Raw genomic sequence first — 19,037 nt, forward strand, 5'->3', positions numbered from 1 at the left:
ACAATTCAGATTCAGATCTAGGGATGAAGCAGGGATTTTTTTCTGTTTTCTGCAAAATAGTGATAAGTAGGCCTAATTTTTACAGGAGACTAAGAAAAAGTTATTGAGTTTTAAACAGTTGCTGAAAATAATTCCAAAACTATGAAAAAAAGTTTATAAATAACATTTATTCATAATAACATTTAAAAAAATATCATGATATGGTCCAACACATTTTATATAAAAAAAACAAACAATCAACAATATAAAGGAGAAGGATTTAAAATGAAATATAAAAATACAACATCATTAGACTATAAATAGCTTCACATGTTATGTAGTTATATGAAAGACTCGCCCATTCTGTGTGTTGGGCTCTTGCACATTACTGTTGGATTCCGTGAAACCATTGTTAACATATTCATCGTTTGATGTACGTGGCAAGGGTGTCTTATTGACACTTTTCTTCTGACCTCTGGGTCTTGACCTTGAAACTGTGGTAAACTCGTCGTCTAGATTACTAACAGAGGACTTGCCACAAAACATCTTCTTGAAAGCAACTTGAAATTGGCTGTTTCCAATGGCATACAAGAAAGGGTTGACTGTGGAGTTGATGTGGCTCAAAAGTATGGCTGCTAGTAAAAGGTTTATGGGGTAGTTGCACGTTTTACACAAATGCGATATGCTGTTTAGAATGTGAATTGGCAGCCAGCAAAGAGCAAAGACCCCAAAAACAACAGCTAGTGATTTGGCTGCTTTCACTTCTCGCTTAAATCGACTCTTCAGTTTTTGTGTTTCAGACTTCTGCATGACCTCTAAAGCACAAATTTTGGCCATTTGTTTGCGAACAATGTAAAAAATGTAGGAGTAAATCAGAAACATGATGATTAATGGTGTTAGAACAAATCCAAAGAAGTTGAAATACACCATGTAGTTGAAATCTATAACTGCCACAAAAGCACACTTATTGTCTTTCATTGGTCCCAAGTTCCATCCGAACACAGGAACAAGTCCAATAACGATTGCAAGCACCCAGGAGATGGTGATCATAATCACTGCAACTCTTTTTGTCATGTGTTCTTGATAAAAGAATGGATTTTTTATAGCAATGAATCTCTCTATGGCCACGTCCACTAAATTGAATATAGAAATTTGAGTCAATACAACGACTATAGAATTGGTAAACACACATCCAAGGTAATCTTCAGGCAGCCCTAAGTAGCTAAGGGCTGCTAAAGGTGCTACAAAGATGCCCACTAGCATGTCAGCTACAGCTAAGCTAGCTATAAAAAAATTGGTAATTGTCTGGAGTTTGGGAAATCTCAATATGGCAATTAAAACCAAACAATTGCCAATAATTGCCGTCACTCCAATTACCGCTTCCAAAGAAATGTAGATCTGCGAAGGGATGTCCATTGTCATTTGAATCGGAGCAGAGATTAGGAATTAATGTTGATTATGTTTCTTGATGAGCCGGTAAGTGGTCTCCTTGAAAAGTCCCAGTGTTCTGTTTACGAAGATCTGTAAGGACTTCACCCAATTTCAATACCTGTTGTATCTGAAAAGAGGAAGAAAGACTGTTATGAGGAAACGAACTTGAATTTTCTTAGTCGTGCTTTCATTTTCCTCTTCCATTGTCTTCTCTAGGCTCTTTAGAAGCTTCTGGTAATCCTTTGATGTTGCAATGATGTCAATAGGCTTACTTGAATTTCAGAGAGGTTGTCAGGTTTCATATGCAAATGTAATTATATCCAAGGTGTTTATCTAATTTTCGAAGTATAGATTCCTGCTTCATTTCAACATTTTGTATAGAATTGGAGTTCTTAATGATTAACAGCAAATCATGCATGCTTTTGAAAGGAATACAGATTCATGAAAATGAAATGAAAAATGAAAACAAACAAGCACACAAATTAGTGTATTAAATTCTATAAATTTTTACAAATATGATAAATAAAATGTAGGCTTTAATTGTCTGAATTTTCAAATTCACCCATTTAACTTAAAAATGATAAAACTCATGGAAATATTATTCGTTTGTGATTTCAGATTTTTAAATAGGATAAATAATGGTGAAATATTTGTTTAAGACTAGAAATTACAGCTACCGTTACATTTCCAATTAATTCAAAGAAATAAAGGTAGCAGATTCAACAAGGAACAAATAAAGTTTCATTACCTTAAAAGCACTTAGGTATCATTAGTGTGGTCACATTTTCAGAGAGATATCCAATACCATATCGAGACCTGTACCATTGTTCTTTGGTATAGAATATTTCTGATGTTATTTACTGTTTAAATAAGTTGAAATTAATGAGTTCCTCTCAGCTTCTATTTGATTGGTTAGAAGATGCCAGTATTTAACAACGTAGCTACGGTATTCGAAAGATGCGTGAAATGCTGTCATGGCAAAGACGTGCTCCCACAAAGCACTGAACTTTACTCTTCTGTCTTTTTAGTTGCAAGAATGTTCCCAGTTACATATAAGGAAAAAGAAGTTTTTTTTAATGTCAGATTGTTAAGGCGTTAAACACCATTTTGCAGACAGGATGAAAAGCTTGGATTCCATTCATTTTAATTCCTTTTGAATGAAAATTACTTTTTAAATCAGCATTGGAAGGTATTTTACAATTGTACAACAGCAAATTAAAGATGCTTCTAACTAGCAAATTTTTCAAATATGAAGAATGATTTATATATTATTATATATTATTTATCTGTTGGTATATACTTGTATATATAATTAAAATTTTACTATAAAGTTTTAATAAATTCTCACGATATAAATCAGGAAGTAATTGTGCAACTAAAACCGATGGTTCTAAATATGGCATTATCAGATAGGATACAAGCCATTGATAACTTTACTGCCAATGTAATTTAATTATTGAATATTATTTCATTTTCTTGTCAGTAATTGTCAACATCATCACTTCTTGTAAAACATATTACAGGGTTTAACGAGAGGACATGATAAAAGTGAACTTTTGATGTTCATTTTAGGATTTCCTGTAACCTTATCATAAACTGGAGTTATTTGGTTTAAACATGAAAATAATGTTCTATTTTTCATTCATTTATGCTGTTCAATTTTGATTTCTGTCTTTGGAAGGACAAATGAGTGTAGATTTAATTTGAATTAAAGAAATTGTTATTAAGACACATTTTACTTCAGATAATTTGCTAATCACAGGAATCTCGATATACTTATTCATTCTCAGAAATTTCCTTTTAAAGATGTAGATAAACTCCCCTCTTTGGTATATTAGATCTAAGGACCAGTTTATTTAGAATAATACTTTTGACTTAGAAATTCCACCCAATATATGGAGTGGAAAATGTCCATGAATACATGAGAGAGACAACGAAAGAACATGAAATTAACAGAATGGAAGTGTCTCTGATCTAAAACCTTTAGAGACTGTAGTTTAGAAATGAATAACTTACCTGAGTGTGAAATAAAGACGGTTGTTTAGACCCATGTTACAAAAATCTCCTGGAGGCATACGGTCATGTAAGCTTCCCGTGCCATTGACGAGTTATGTTTTGCCGTAGTATCTTTGATCCTTTAATCCACGAGGGACTGTTTAGCATACAGTTCAATACGAAGCTAGGATTGCCACGCTGCTATCCTATGGCTATAGTTCGGTTATTTGCATCCCCAATTTTTTGCCTGGGATGTTTTATGTAGTGAGAATTTTCCCAGGAGAGGACCTCAAACATTTAGGGCCAGAGTGTGACACAGTTAATTGTCATCAATCAATGACAGCCATTCTCATTGGTTTTAGTATTGTGCATTTTCTTTTATTTCACACACTAAAAGTCCCTGTGCTAATATTTAATATATATATGTTCCTTTCATTACATGTCAGTTGATAATGTTTGAGTTCCAGTCCATATTGATGCTCCATTTTGCGCAGTTCAATAAATGTCCTTAATTTAGCAAGTGTTTATTTTCAGTTGATAAAATTCAGGAAATTATCATTTTTTAAAGGGAGTAAACAATTAGATTTTCCTTGTTTTGGGTTCTGATATAATAGCTTGAGCTGTAATCTATTGAAAACATCTCAAAATGCCATCTTTTCCTGTTGTATATACTTTGTCATTCAAAAGGGATGTTTAAATAGGAAATGTGGTTGATTATTGCTTAAATGATAGTTTTAGTATAGCAGTCTAGAGGAGTTTAGAATATTGTATAAAAGTGGCGTGCTTAATTGAACTGCAATTGTGTGGGAAAATTGAAAGTTACATGGTGTTGATTGCTTTGGATGATTTTGAAATATTTGAATTAGAGAACTGAAGACATTTTATAGATTTTCTGCATGTGTAACTCCTGTATTTGGTGGTCAGCATGTTATAGTATTAAGATAGAGAGTACATTAATCATACTGACAGTGGTAAATCTAAGACAGCGGCAAATCTAAGCTTTGGCTAAATGGGGGCCTAAAGAGGGTCTTCCTGGGGCTTCAGGCCCCAAGTAGGTCAAGGGTTATGGGGGGGGGGGGGGCACAACTCCTGGTTTTTACACATGAAAAACAACTTGAAATTGTGTCGAGGCCATAAATGTGGTGGAAAGAACTAGACTTGTTAATGGTCTAATTTGGCCCTAATTTTGACAGTGATTTTAAACTACATAGAATAACAGGGATGTTTGTAATAATTAAGGTTCATGAATAGCATGGTTCAAAACCCTGTACTTTTTCTAAAATCTAAATGTTATTGATTACAGGAAAAGAAACCATTTATCGTCAATAGGCTTTATATTGACAATCTGTCTCTTAGTATGACATCATAACACTCCTGCTCGTTTTCAGATTTGAAATTGTGAAAAATATGCCATCTTATATGCCTCCAAAATTTTTTGGCTGTAAAAGCATGAATTGATGATCAGAAATCAATAATAAACTATTTGGATCATAGGCTGATATGAATATTAGCAGTTAAATATCTGTGTATAGTTATGCTTGTTTTTGATAAAATCCCAAAGTTCAGATGATTTGTACTCTCAGTAAATTAATTCAGTGCTACACATAGATTGTTTGAGACACTGTCTTTACAGTTATTCAGAAAAGTCAATAGAAATTAACCAATCATAAAATCGCAAATTGATTGGGTCAAATTATGCTATGCATGAACCATTGTCTTTGTATATTTATGATGTCATAAAGATGTGCATTTCCCGACAGTATAGCCATGCAATTGGCCAATAATTTCTATTTTTCAAGGTTGTTTGGCTTCCAAAAATGTGGATGCCGTGCATTGACCATGATGAAATTGATATGTGTTGATTTCAATTTTTTTTTTGGTGTTGCAAATTCAACAATTGAACTGTGGGAAAATTTAAATATTTTTGACAATTATCAGGGAAAGTGCCAAAAATTGCTAGCTAGGAATGAGTATTAGAAAACGAAAAAATCATTTTGTTTTTGAAATTTTTTAAAGATGTCTGTTATCTATGACAACTGCATATTATATTGTGTAAAAAGTGAAGGCAAAACTGAGTCAGAAAGAGAGAAGGGGAACACCCCCCCCCCCCCCCCCCCCCACTCTCTCTAAATGTGCCACTGGTCATACTGGGATAATATTATAAATGTGCCACTGGTCATACTGGGATAATATTATAAATGTGCCACTGGTCATACTGGGATAATATTGGTTTTAACAGTTTGATATATATCCAGTAGCAAAAGTGATACAATTGAACAAATAATGAATTAAAATTTTAAACGATTTCTATTGATAGCTGGCCACTGAGCTGCTGCGTCTGTTTGACCCCACCCTGGACCAGCAGAGTGGACCCCCAGAGGAGGCATTGAATCTGATCCCCATCTACAGAAATCCTAAAATTCAAGGAGGGGTTTTACCAGGTATTTATTATACACCCCACAGATGATACTGGAATCACCTTGTCAGTCTGTCTTCTGTCCATCTGTTTGTCTGTAGACATCATTTGTCCAGAGGATATCTTTAACACCAGTGAACAAATTTCATTGAAACTTTATGTATATTTTTTATGAATAATGAAGTTGTGCACCTAGCTGCTATTTTGCTTGAGATATTTTAATTTTCAAAGAAGTTATGGATATATATTTTTCCATTTTGAGGGGTGTTGTGCATTTCCAGAGTATATTTTAAAAACCGACGAACAGATTTGAGTCAAACTTTGTTTATATATTATGTACATAATAAATGAAGTTGTGCCCCTGTTATTTTTATTGAAATTCATTGACATTCAAGGAAATTCTGGATATTTTCATTTTATGATTGTTTTTTTAAAATTTAATTGGCTTAGTCATTTTCTTTTAGATTTTGTTATGATCTGTTCTTTCACAGAGACTACAGTTATGTAGTTTAGGAGAGGGTATAATGAAATCATCAGTCCATTTGTCTGTCCGTCTGTCCATCTGTCTGTGGATGAATTTGTTAATAAAAGATGTATCATTTTCTGGCTCATGTATGCTGAATAGTAGTTATCCATGTAATATCATTCAGAAATTATATTAAGCATATCTTCATTCTTCAATATTCTGAGTAACACTCTGCTGCAGAATATTTAGTCTTGGATGTACATTAATTGCTCTCAACAATCTTCATCAGGATGTGTTTTAAGTTATTCTTCAATGGTCATAAATTCACTTTTCCCCCACTATCCATTGTGCCCTGCTGGGGGTATTTGTCCCGCTAGGACAGTTCTAGTTCAAATAATTTTGAAAATTATTTCCCTTTAGAATTCCCACACAGGTCTCTCTATAAGGTGTACGTAATTCAGTTATGTCATTGTAACTCGATCACGGAAAGGATCTGTTAAGTGTGAATTAAATTTTATATTGTATTGCTGAGAAAAAGTTAAAAAAAATTTATCAAGTGTGAAGGTTAAACAAAAATGTGTCAGTGTGCCCCAGTTATCTGAAATTTGTTTGTTGTCAAGTCTAACTGGGTGCTGAAATGACAGATGATGAAAAAAGCAACATATTTTCATCTTTTTCAAAATAGAAATTTTCTACATATAAGTTTTATAGGAAATTATTGCTGTTGACTTACAAATCTATACATGAGTTTTAGGTGCCATGTCTGTAAAGTCTAGGTAAATAAGCAACATTACTTCCTATCTAAGTAGTCTTATACCTATGCTTTTTTATTCATTTTAAGTAGAAATCAATTTTTAGTAATTTTCTGATCTCGGTCGTTTAAAATTAGTTCCTCCTTTTGTTGTATGTGTACTTGAGTTTTATTTACTTATGGCACAATTTATAAACAAAATTCTCTATTATTAATGATATTAAATGTTTCATTTACTAAATTACTACTATTAATGATATTAAATGTTTCATTTACTAAATTATTACCCAGTTCGTGCTATGTTTCCATGCTTTTCTATTTTGTTTGATGTGTTGTTAAGCGGGTTGTTTGAACAGAGCATTTTATGAAGCTAAACATGGGTGTTTTGCATTATTGATAAGAGATGTTACCATCTGTTTTTTTTTAATGGTTGAATACCTCATTTGAGCATATTCTAATGCCCATCAACAGGGAAGACCAATCTCTAGACAATTGTTTTCTATATTTATATTTTGAGCCTGTTGTGTAAGAGTTGATTTATCGTGAGATTCCTGGAATAATCATTTAAAATGGAAAGGTTTATCACCGTGAATTCGTATATTGATATTTACATCTCCAGTGTTTTTACCTTCGATATCTTTACCAATTGAAATGATAACCATTTTTTCCTGAATGTGAGCAATGTGCTTATGAATCATGATAAATATAATAATGTGCTTATGAATCATGATAAATATAGTACAACTATTTTGACAGCAGGGAATATTTCAACAGAAATGAAAGTACAATTTATGTGAAAAATAAATTACTTTGAAAATACATTTAAGAAATGAACAGCAATTTTGAACTGTTCATGGTCAGTATGAACGGATTTGGATTTGAGGCAAATTCTGTGAATCGCGCTAGCGATTCACAGAGAATTTGCTTCAAATCCAAATTCGTTCATATTGACCATAAACAGCTCTAAAGTGTTGTTCATTTCTTATATTTATTTACTAAATCACCGTTTGTTTACATTGCTTCTATTTTGTTGCATAAAAAACTCCTAGCCTTTGTCACAGTTGTACTGTGACATACGTCAACACATAGACATGACGTCACACTTCGTCTCGCCCTGCCTTTTATCAACATTGCACGGTGCTCTGTATTTTGGAGGTAGGAGACCGCAATATTGGGGTGCTAATCCAAGTAAGTTCACAATCTTAATCCGAGGTGTGACTTGCGAGATCTTTGTAACACATGTTGTATTTTTTCGAATCATTACGCTCTCTCAGTCCCGTGCTTTAAGCTAGTTCATAATCCGTTCATAGTCAGTATGAACGGATCGTGTCACGTTCTGAAATTGGTTGGTTCATAGAGGAAAATGCGATTTGTAATATAAATATAAGGATATATTCATATTACAAATCGCATTTTCCTCTATGAACCAACCAATTTCAGCGCGTGACACAATCCGTTCATATTGACTATGAACGGATTATGAACTAGTCAAAGCAGGTGACTGAGAGGGTGAAATGATTTGAAAAAATACATGTGTTACAAAGATCTCGCAAGTCACACCTCGGATTAAGATTGTCAACTTACGTGGATTATCATCCCCAAAATACAGTGCACCGTGCAATGTTGATAAGGCAGGGTGAGACAAAGTGTGACGTCATGTCTATGTGTTGACGTGCGTCACAATACGACTGTGACAGAGGCTAGGAGTTTGTTTTATGCAACAAAATAGAAGCAATTAATGTAAACAAACGATGATATAGTAAATGAATATAGATATAAGAAATGAATTGCACTTTAGAGCTGTTCATGGTCAATATGAACGGATTTGGATTTGAGGCAAATTCTCTGTGAATCGCGTTCATATTGACCATGAACAGCTCAAAAGTGCTGTTCATTTCTGAAAAGAACAGTAATGCTTCACGTTAGCATACTTTTCATGATGCACCTACACACTTCATGAAGTACGCTGGTGTGAAGCGTCACAGTTCATGCCCTCAGGTATTTTTTAAAAATGAGATATATATCTTATTATAAAGTATACCAAACACAATGAAAACTGCAGTGTGTTGTTTAAGATGCCTAATGGAGGTACTGGCCTGGATTTCTCGAAATAAACTGAAGTTGAAACTTTGACTAAAGTCTGAGATTTTACTAAAATTTTGACTGCTTCAATAAAAGAAAATTCAAACTTAAGTTTGAGATTTTTTCAATCCAAGCCTGTACAGATAGGGGATAATTTGCTAATCACCTCACTTACAAATGACAGCATTCCAAGATAATCCGCTTGTTGATGACTTTCTGTGTATACGTTGATAGGTTTGTGATTACTCTCATGAGACGGACAGTTTTTAGAGTCATTATCTGGCATGTATGCTGTCAGTGGACTTTTCTATATTTTAATTTTAGATGACTGCAGGGCTAAAAATTCAGCCTAAATGAGATGTATGTCAAAAAGAGTGAAGGAATTGTGAAGCAAAGGAAATCTAAACTTCAGACTGAGAAAATAATTAATGTCCCAGACAGAATATAAGAAAGTGTCTTTAAAAACATGTACTGTATAGGTTTTTCTGATATACATGTATTTCTTTTCTTTTGGTTAAAATCATGATTTAACATACATACACAATACTGCTCCATTGTGGTAAGAATTTTAATGAAGAAAGAAACATTTAATCTCTCTTCTGTTCTGAATGAATCTATTATATACTGAATTAGCATTGTTAGGATAAATTTTTGAGTAAACCTTAGTATAACTGGATAAGGTGAATGCACATAATAAAAAGTAGGTCATTTTGAATATATGATTAATGTGGATGGTCAATAAATTGGGTCAAATAAGATCTTACCTGTAAGGACATCAGTCGAATTAAGGGAGATTTTTCAAAAAGGGTTGGAATTGGAAACAAAAATGAAATATGAAGACTGTATTTAGGGACATTCATTAGTCATGAAGTAAAATCTCTATACATTTGTGTATACCTACATCTAATGATGCACCATCTGTCCTATACAAGTTTAATGAGAAGTTTCTCTTGAAAGCTACAGAGAAATTTTTCTTTGTCCATAAAACTTTCATTTAGAAAGCAGTGGAAAAATGCATTAATGCAACCATTAGACTTCCACACACCTGATCACAATCTGAAATGAAATTAATTTCTTGTATATTTTACAGGCTCTTTACATTGCTTAGGTGACCTGACGCTATCCTTGCCCTTCTGTCGCTGTCTGTGGGGTTAGAAAAGAATAGGAAGTTCATGGTCCCTGCCCTTTGGGAGCCCCAGGGGTTGGACTGAAACCTCTAAAATTGTACAGAAATTGGGCATCAGCTAGCATAAAAACTTGATGCATTGGCCTCAGTAAAGCTGCTTTCATATGACCCCCCAGTAGTAGGGGTTCAGCCCAAAGGCAGGGCTATATAGATCAAAGACTGAAAATTCTGTATCTTCTTTACTCCTAAACTTCTAGGAAATAAGTCTCTAGTCCTGAACATTTTGGAAACAAATCAGGTGCATGTCCATACTGAACAGGAAGGGTTTTACTTGAAGTGTAAAATTCATGGCCACTGGGGTAGGGATTCTGGCTTCAGGGTTGGGCTATATGGATTATATAGTGAAAATGTGTTAAAATGTTTCTTATCTGTAGTGAGCATGGACACCTCTACCAAATTGTGAAATTCATGGTCACTGGTTTAGGCTCAAGGGCAAGATTATAAGGATTATGTAAAAATACATAGTAAAAATGCATCAAATATCTTTTCTAGATCTGAATGTGTAGGACACAAACTGAATGCCTATTCATAAAGAGGCCTCTACCAAACTTGTGAGATTCACAACCCTTGAGTTTGTGGTACTGACTTCAGGAGAGGGCTTATGTCTCATCAACTCAAAATGCACTGCATCTTTAAAAATCCTCTTTACACCTGGCCTGGATTTCTCAAAAAAAAAAAAAAAAAAAAATCAGGTCTGCGATTTTACTCATGTTTTTGACTGCTCAAATAAATGAAAACTCAAATTTAAGTTTGAGATTTTTTTTCTTAAGAGATCCAGGCCTGAATATCTAGCTTAAAGTTTCATAACTCTGAACCAAGGTCATCTGATTAAGATCAAGGTTTATTATTTTTTAAGGTCATCTGACTAGGGTCAAGGGTGTTTTTAATGAAAAGTTGCATTTAGTCAATCTGAATCCTTTTATAAATATCATTTGTATATATTATAAATTTTATTTTGATTGTTTATTCAAATTTAAAAATGAGATGATTATGGTGTAAACTAAAAAAAAAGAAATATTTATCAGAAGCCACAGTTTAGAATTCAAGAGATATTAATTAGCAGTTCATACTTAGCATGATGATAATGACCAGAATAAGCTGAAATGAGCATCCTTTTTCATATTGAAATCATACTTTTGTTGGAGTTTTAAAGATGTACACTAGCACAATCTGCAAACAACACTGTTATCATTTGTTAATTTCTACATTGTGTCAAACTCAGGTGACCATTAAGGTTCATATGATTCTTGCATGATAAATAGCTTAGCTAGAGACTATATGCTTTTGTTGATGCCAACAGGATTAATTTTGCATGCAATGTGTTTTGGATTTTCCATGGTATTGAAGTCAAAATAAGAGACCAATGTATTGATCAAATTGTTTGTTTAGCAATGGTGTTATTCATTTAAAATTCCATTCTCATGTTGATGAGCATGTATCTCTCGATTGCAATCTAAATTTTGCAATCATTGAATATGATTTTCACAATGAGATTCATTACAATAGCCTTGGGATAGTCGAGGGAGCTGAAGGTTCTACACTGAACGCATAAACAGATAATATCCATGCTGGATTTAGGGAATAGTAGGCGTGATTTTCCAGTGATTAACAATATTTAATTATAACCTATGAATCATTTATCAATTAAGAATTCCACTCAATAGTTGTGATGTGTCCAAATTTTAAAAGAAAAACTGGATCATGTTATTTTACTTATTGTCCTGTATTTTATTTTCATTAATAGGCAGTGTTTTAAAAGCTACCTTGTGCTAAAAATCGAAATCTTTGGATATTGGGAATTTTGCAATAATGAATTCTGCTAAGTTTGATCAGAAACATTACATAAATACTGGGTTTATATAACCATTGATTTTTATATGCCCGTCTTTAGACGGGACGTATTATGGTACAGCGATGTCTGTACGTCTGTCCGTCCGTTCGGGGTTTTCTCTTAATAATTTCATTTCCCTTTCACATATCATGCTGAAACTTGCTGTGTAGCTTCTTTGTGGGTCACTCTAGATCATACTGCAATTATTATATGGAGGGTACATAATTTGTCCGCCCTACTCCTCCCACAGTTTTCAAGTGAGAGCCTTCTTATTTTGTGGAGTGTTTGTATAGGTATTGAAGATGTGCATGTGGGATGGATTTTGATTTTCTACAGTTTTTGAGAAAATTACAGGTTGTTGAACTTAGTCTATTTGGAAATTGATATTCTATGGAGGGTACATAATTTGTCTGCCAAACTCCTCCCACAGTTTTCAAGTGAGGACCATCTTATTTTGTGGAGTGTTTGTATAGGTACTGAAGATGTGCATGTGGGATGGATTTTGATTTTCTACAATTTTTGAGAAAATTACAGGTTGTTGAACTTAGTCTATTTGGAAATTGATATTCTATGGAGGGTACATAATTTGTCTGCCAAACTCCTCCCACAGTTTTCAAGTGAGGACCATCTTATTTTGTGGAGTGTTTGTATAGGTACTGAAGATGTGCATGTGGGATGGATTTTGATTTTCTACAATTTTTGAGAAAATTACAGGTTGTTGAACTTAGTCTATTTGGAAATTAATATTCTATGGAGGGAACATAATTTGTCTGCCCAATTCCTCCCACAGTTTTCAAGTGAGGACCATCTTATTTTGTGGAGTGTTTGTATGGGTATTGAAGATGTGCATCTGGGGAAGGATTATGATTTTCTTCCATTTTTTGAAAAAAATTACTGGTTGTTGAACTTGGTCCATTTTGAGGAAATCTCGATTTTTAAGCTAAGACCCTTTGTTTATATGAAAGTTTGTCACAGCCTCATGATGGCTGATACTACCTGAAGCAAAGTTATACAAATTATAGCACAAGAAAAACACCCTATGTAAGCATTTCACGGGCGTATTATGTACTGTTTGCGTTACTCTTGTTATAACTATAGCTGTGTTTTGCAACCTTTTCACATAATGCTTCAAATTCATTATTCATCATGGCATGCACATCATAAAATCGGCAATATATAAATTCTAAAAATGCTTGATTAAATGATGAAAACTTCCTGTTACTGTCCAATATTTTCCAAGGTGCATGTTTTCATAAAGTTGAAATAAAGCTTTAATTATTTAATATCCATGGGAAATTTTGGCACTGTTTTGGGCATCGTTGCAAAGCACGGCTATTAAAGTCTCCGTTCACACTACGTCATACCTGTGGTTGTGTGATTAAGAAAGCCCTCAACTTCATGAATATTGATGTTCATATACCAACCAATCAGGGAGCTCCCTTCATTTTTTTGGATAAAAAAACCCACTCGGATGTCATCGTGTGGCTTGTAGCAGAATAGTCTGAAACTTGGACTTAAGTCCTAAGGTTTTTTTCAGAAATCCAAGCCAAATTAAGTACAAAATTAGTTTTAAAGAAAAACATTTTTGTTGCTTAAATAGGAAATACTTTTTTCAATTGTAAACTGTAATGATGATAAATGGAAGGTACAGCTTTACTGTATGATTGTAGGTGGCTACCACTACCTGCATGTTGCCAAACCTGGCTTAGACATCCCATTAGCCACACAGAAAGAACAGCCAGATTACGTGAGTGGTCATGTTTATTTAAGAAACTTTTTTTTTTGTAAAATGGGATGATCTTTTTCCAATTTTAGAATACTTGTGTACAAATTCTAAGAGAGTGAGAGAAAGACACAGAGAAAGACTGAGAGAGAGAGAGAGAGACATAGAGATTACATTAAATATCTGTATATACCTTGACAGGGTAAGGAGTACATGACCGGCACCCCTGGAGGTGAACCTGAGTATTTTAGGATTCACATTAACCAGTACAACAATGTGGAAACCATCACATGTCTAGCTAAACAGGTGAGCTATGTAGGCTTAATAGAAACGCTGAAGATCAAGAAGCCAGTGTACATTGTAGCTTTTCTACTTCACTGGTAAAAATAATTTTTTGAAAAGAAATGTAGAGTAATTGTGCTTATTGATTTATCATTTCATGACCATTAAGTAAATGACAATATCAACCTAAACAGTTTAAAACAATCAAATAAAAATAAAAAATGAAAAGCATGACATCTGAGCTGGTTGTGACTACCTGAAATTAATGCTTTCTGTGATGATTGAGGATTCGCCCACTAGGTTGAAATGAAGTGTTGAGTTGCATTGATTGATAAAATTAAATGAATTATTTGAAAACTGAAATTTCATAATTCAGTAAACTCATGTCATATCCTGAATATGAATATTATCTTTTACGTGCATTTCCATAACCTTTTGTGGAGTTGTAACATTATGGTTTTGCTAAATCGCTCAGGTTGATTGTTGGGGAAAGTCCCTCTTCAGTCATGCTGAACTTGTAAAATCCAGCTCATTCATGTTTTCATTTGCTCTTACAAGCCCTTTGAACATGAAGCATACAGCTTTGTTAGCAGAGAACTGTTTTCCCTGACAGGAAATCTTACATTACCTGGTCATGAATGAATTTTGAAAAATTGAAAATGACCACAATATTTTAGTGTGTAGGAGTGTTTAACATGTCTGGATAACGTTTTTTGACTACTCCTAAGAAAGAAATGTTTATTCTAATCTAATATTGATATTTTTCTTATTGGTAATGGAGGATGTTCTAATGTCTCTGAATTCCAATGGAGTGTGTCTGCAACATTTATTTCTGTCATAACTTTTGAAACACTTAAAAAAACTAAAGACTACAGATTTACAGAAAGGTCAAAGTTATCTTGTAGATATAGGTAATGTCAAGGTCAAATACAGGTCACATGTCAAGGTCAAATAGAATAGTACTTGGCCATAGTCATTGAAAGTTACAGAGCAGCCGTACGATCTGTTCTTGTCTTATGCCAAATAGAATACAATCCAAACTTGCTTATTGTATTAAAGTTGCATCTAATGCATGGTGCTGCATCTGCCGACCTACATTTTAGACTTAATGTCTCTACCTCGTTTATTTCATAGTAAAAAAAGTGGTTGTAGACACACAGACCTACTATAAACAATTTTCAAAAATGTCCCAAAACAATTTTCATTTCTCCCATGTTGATGAATAGAACTTGAGTCATGTGCGTCAGTGTACCCCCTAGTGATTGTTGTAACCATTTCATTTTTGATAACTCAGAGGTCTAGACTTAGAGATTGGTCTTATATCATACAATGCCTTAATGTATCCTGTGATTGAATCATTACCCAGGCTCATTGATTATTATACTTAGAATCACTTCAGAAAAAAATTCTATTCAACATATCGTGTTCATTCATTTAGATTTGATCATGTGTGTATGTATGTACATATAAATATATAGATATAAGTACACAAACACACCATCTACTACATCATAAGGAATTTGTTATTTTAAAAATGTTCTATGATAGCATGTGTACACTGAATTTTCAAAAATAATTATGTGTTGGTACATTTACAATAGGCTTTCCCAAGTGAGAACTTCATCTGTTTATATGGACTGCATGAAAGGTTTTTGAACAACATGGTGTCTCGCTTTAATGAAAAACTCATTCCAGACTTCTATGGGTAAGTTTATTCTGAAATACCAACATGTAATATTGATAGAACTTTTTGATGTCTAAGCTTAACCAAAGCGAGGCAAGGTTTAAACATGTTTTATTTTTGAAATATTGGTATCTTAGTTGATAATCGTGTTTCTGTAAAATGTATTGTCTTTATTTTGCTCTGGCATATGTGCATGTCCTTCTTTTGACATCTATTGTCTTCTCTCAATAGGTTCTTTAAGGAGACCTGGAGCGTTGCTCTATATCATGATAGATTCTCCGACTTCAGGGACGAGGTTCGAGAACTTCTGGTGACAAGCCCAGTAAGTATCATGACCCTGGGGTTAATTACTTGCCCCTTTTTCTGGTTACAAGCCCAGTAAGTATCAAGACCCTGGGGTCAATTACTTGCCCTTCTGTTTTTCAGACAAAAATCTCAATTTCAGAGTTGCACATATGAAAATGCCCTTGATTATTGTTTGAAATGAGCAGTGTTTGGCTCCTCCTGGAATTAGGCCATAGCATGTTCATTCTCCGTTTTACATATCACCACTTTTTGAAAAGTGTCTTGTATCTGACACATTAGTTATACCCCCCGCAACAAGTTGTGGGGGGGGGTATACTGGAATCGGGTTGTCCGTCTGTCCGTCCGTCCGTCCGTCCGTCTGTAGACGCAATGGTTTCCGGACTCTAAAGCATTATCCTTTCCACCTACCGTCACCATATCATACATATGGACTACCCATGGGATGAAGATGTTCCCTATCGATTTTGGGGTCAAAGGTCAAGCGCACTGGACATCGAAGTAGCAATATGGTTTCCGGGCTCTAAAGCGTTATCCTTTCCACCTACAGTCACCATATCATACATAAGGACTACCCATGGGATGAAGATGTTCCCTATTGATTTTGGGGTCAAAAGGTCAAAGGTCAAGCGCACTGGACATCGAAGTAGCAATATGGTTTCCGGGCTCTAAAGCGTTATCCTTTCCACCTACAGTCACGATATCATACATATGGACTACCCATGGGATGAAGATGTTCCCTATCGATTTTGGGGTCCAAAGGTCATGCGCACTGGACATCAAAGTAGCAATATGGTTTCCGGGCTCTAAAGCGTTATCCTTTCCACCTACAGTCACCATATCATACATATGGACTACCCATGGGATGAAGATGTTCCCTATTGATTTTGGGGTCAAAAGGTCAAAGGTCAAGTGCACTGGACATCGAAGTAGCAATATGGTTTCCGGGCTCTAAAGCGTTATCCTTTCCACCTACAGTCACCATATCATACATATGGACTACCCATGGGATGAAGATGTTCCCTATTGATTTTGGGGTCAAAAGGTCAAAGGTCAAGCGCACTGGACATCGAAGTAGCAATGTGGTTTCCGGGCTCTAAAGCGTTATCCTTTCCACCTACAGTCACCATATCACACATATGGACTACCCATGGGATGAAGATGTTCCCTATCGATTTTGGGGTCAAAAGGTCAAAGGTCACGCGCACTGGACATCGAAGTAGCAATATGGTTCGGTTTGTCATGCCATTTGTTTTTTACACTCAGAAAAGAGGTAGTTTATACCTATTACCAACACCCTTTGGGAGATTGGGGTAAGCGGGGGGTATTCTTAGTGAGCATTGCTCACAGTACCTCTTGTTATCTCTATCATTGAATTAATTTTTATCTGCTTAGCACAGCAGAAACTGTTAAAACTTAAAAGTTTAGATTTGTCAGCTTTGGAAGGATTCAACTCTAGCTGAACTGAATGTATACTTGATGAATTGTTTGTTATGTTTACAGGGAGTTGGGATGGACTGTATTGAAGACAAGGTCAGAGAGGTCGTGGATGAGGATGTACCGGTAAGTTCACTTTAATGGGACTTGGAATTTTGTGGTTTTATACTAAAAAATGATTCTATCGACTTCTTTTCGTGGTTAACCCAATATTTTTTCAAAATTCTAAGTACTCGCTCCCCTGTAGAAATTTCATCATGGATTAAATTTGTGGAATTTTCATATACTTAGAATAAATGAAATTTAATCCCCCCCCCCCCCCCCCCCCTGGAATATTTCTACTTTTACACTCAGCAGATACTGTAAAGTAAGCCAGTTTGTTGGGTATAGATTTTGTTTGTTCTGGTGGTGCAGATATACCTACGAATTGAAATCCTCCACAAGTGATGTGAAATCCTGACAACCCACCCACAAAATCAACATCCCAGGAAAATGACACGATTTTCTTTAGACCTTGAAAGTTTTAAATGATTTACATGTAGTTTATCACACTTGCATGATGTATTTATACATATTCTAAGGTGTTGCTGAATACACAAATGAACATATTAGAATTCAAATTTCTCGTCAAATCATTTGTAGATGAATGATGCTCAGAAGAAGCAGCTGTTAGAAATCTACGCCTCCAGTGGATCAAAGAGAGCTGTGGAGACACGCCTCCTTAGCTTCCTGAGTTACAATTACTATCACCTCCCCATGTATGCCAAGCCGGGAATGGTGTAGTGCTGAAATCAGAGCACTAGTTCTGGACAGCCATTTGTTCAATAACAAAGTCTGTGTAGAAGTGATTCAAATTGACAATTGGTGATGAGCACTTTTCCAACAGGAGTTCCTCAGCGAGGAGATCTTACTTGGAGATGATTTATGAAGTTTCTATTTATATTGTACAGTAAAATGAAATGAAAATGTCCACTCTTCTGTGATACAATGTTTTTGCTCTTAAATATATTTATTGAAGATCACTTTACTTGTACAGTTCCTTGTTTTGTAATAAATACTTAATTATTTTATGTTGTGTGGAGGTATTTATTGTTTTAAGGGGGAGGGGCTTTTGATAAACAATCTCCATGAAGCAATAGGTGGACAAGAAAATTATCGAGATTTTTGCTGTATAAAGGGGGATAACTTGTGATCAATCTTAACTCTTTCACTTCCAACTTTCCCTTAAAACCATTTCTCTTTACTGCCAAATATTTGTATTCATATTATCTATTGTTATACCCCTATAAAACAGTTCCTATATAACTCCTTACAAAAAAAAGTCCAACATTTTGACTGTTCTGGTGACTGTTGGACCGGGAAATGTTAAAATCGACTGTTAAAAAAGACTGTTGACCGATGACGTCATATGGCGCTAACTCGAGTTATCTTTTCATGCTGTTTGGATAAAGAGAAATGGCGGGTGCTTATT

At 34.6% G+C, this 19,037-nt stretch overlaps 2 protein-coding genes across 3 annotated transcripts in view; one reads left to right on the forward strand and one right to left on the reverse strand.

Annotated features, from left to right (window-relative positions):
* The window catches only part of LOC125649171 (cilia- and flagella-associated protein 61-like), a 34,370-nt gene extending 15,734 nt beyond the window's left edge, over positions 1 to 18,636 (forward strand). Inside the window, exons 23-29 of the mRNA XM_048876447.2 lie at positions 5,723 to 5,846; positions 13,808 to 13,884; positions 14,062 to 14,166; positions 15,744 to 15,847; positions 16,058 to 16,148; positions 17,633 to 17,692; positions 18,209 to 18,636. Of these exons, the coding sequence (XP_048732404.1) occupies positions 5,723 to 5,846; positions 13,808 to 13,884; positions 14,062 to 14,166; positions 15,744 to 15,847; positions 16,058 to 16,148; positions 17,633 to 17,692; positions 18,209 to 18,349 (702 nt within the window). The 3' untranslated portion in view covers positions 18,350 to 18,636. The remainder of the gene's footprint in view (positions 1 to 5,722; positions 5,847 to 13,807; positions 13,885 to 14,061; positions 14,167 to 15,743; positions 15,848 to 16,057; positions 16,149 to 17,632; positions 17,693 to 18,208) is intronic.
* On the reverse strand, positions 148 to 3,940 carry LOC125649184 (adenosine receptor A2b-like). Of its 2 annotated transcripts, none has more exons than XM_048876467.2 (2): positions 3,427 to 3,940; positions 148 to 1,537 (listed from the first exon to the last, which is right to left on the reverse strand). In XM_048876467.2, the coding sequence occupies exon 2, from the start codon at positions 1,399 to 1,401 to the stop codon at positions 313 to 315; it is 1,089 nt and encodes a 362-aa protein (XP_048732424.1). In that variant the 5' UTR covers positions 1,402 to 1,537; positions 3,427 to 3,940; the 3' UTR covers positions 148 to 312. The 2 variants fall into 2 exon arrangements, with proteins under 2 accessions (XP_048732424.1, XP_048732425.1); XM_048876468.2 differs by lacking the exon at positions 3,427 to 3,940 and adding an exon at positions 2,159 to 2,588.
* Positions 18,637 to 19,037: the final 401 nt, after the last annotated feature.

Source organism: Ostrea edulis, chromosome 5, assembly GCF_947568905.1.
Source record: "Ostrea edulis chromosome 5, xbOstEdul1.1, whole genome shotgun sequence".
Taxonomy (NCBI): Eukaryota; Metazoa; Mollusca; class Bivalvia; order Ostreida; family Ostreidae; genus Ostrea; species Ostrea edulis.

Excerpts from the sequence above, each read along its gene's own strand:
- LOC125649184 (XM_048876467.2), bottom strand. The coding sequence starts at position 1,401 with ATGACAATGGACATCCCTTCGCAGATCTACATTTCTTTGGAAGCGGTA.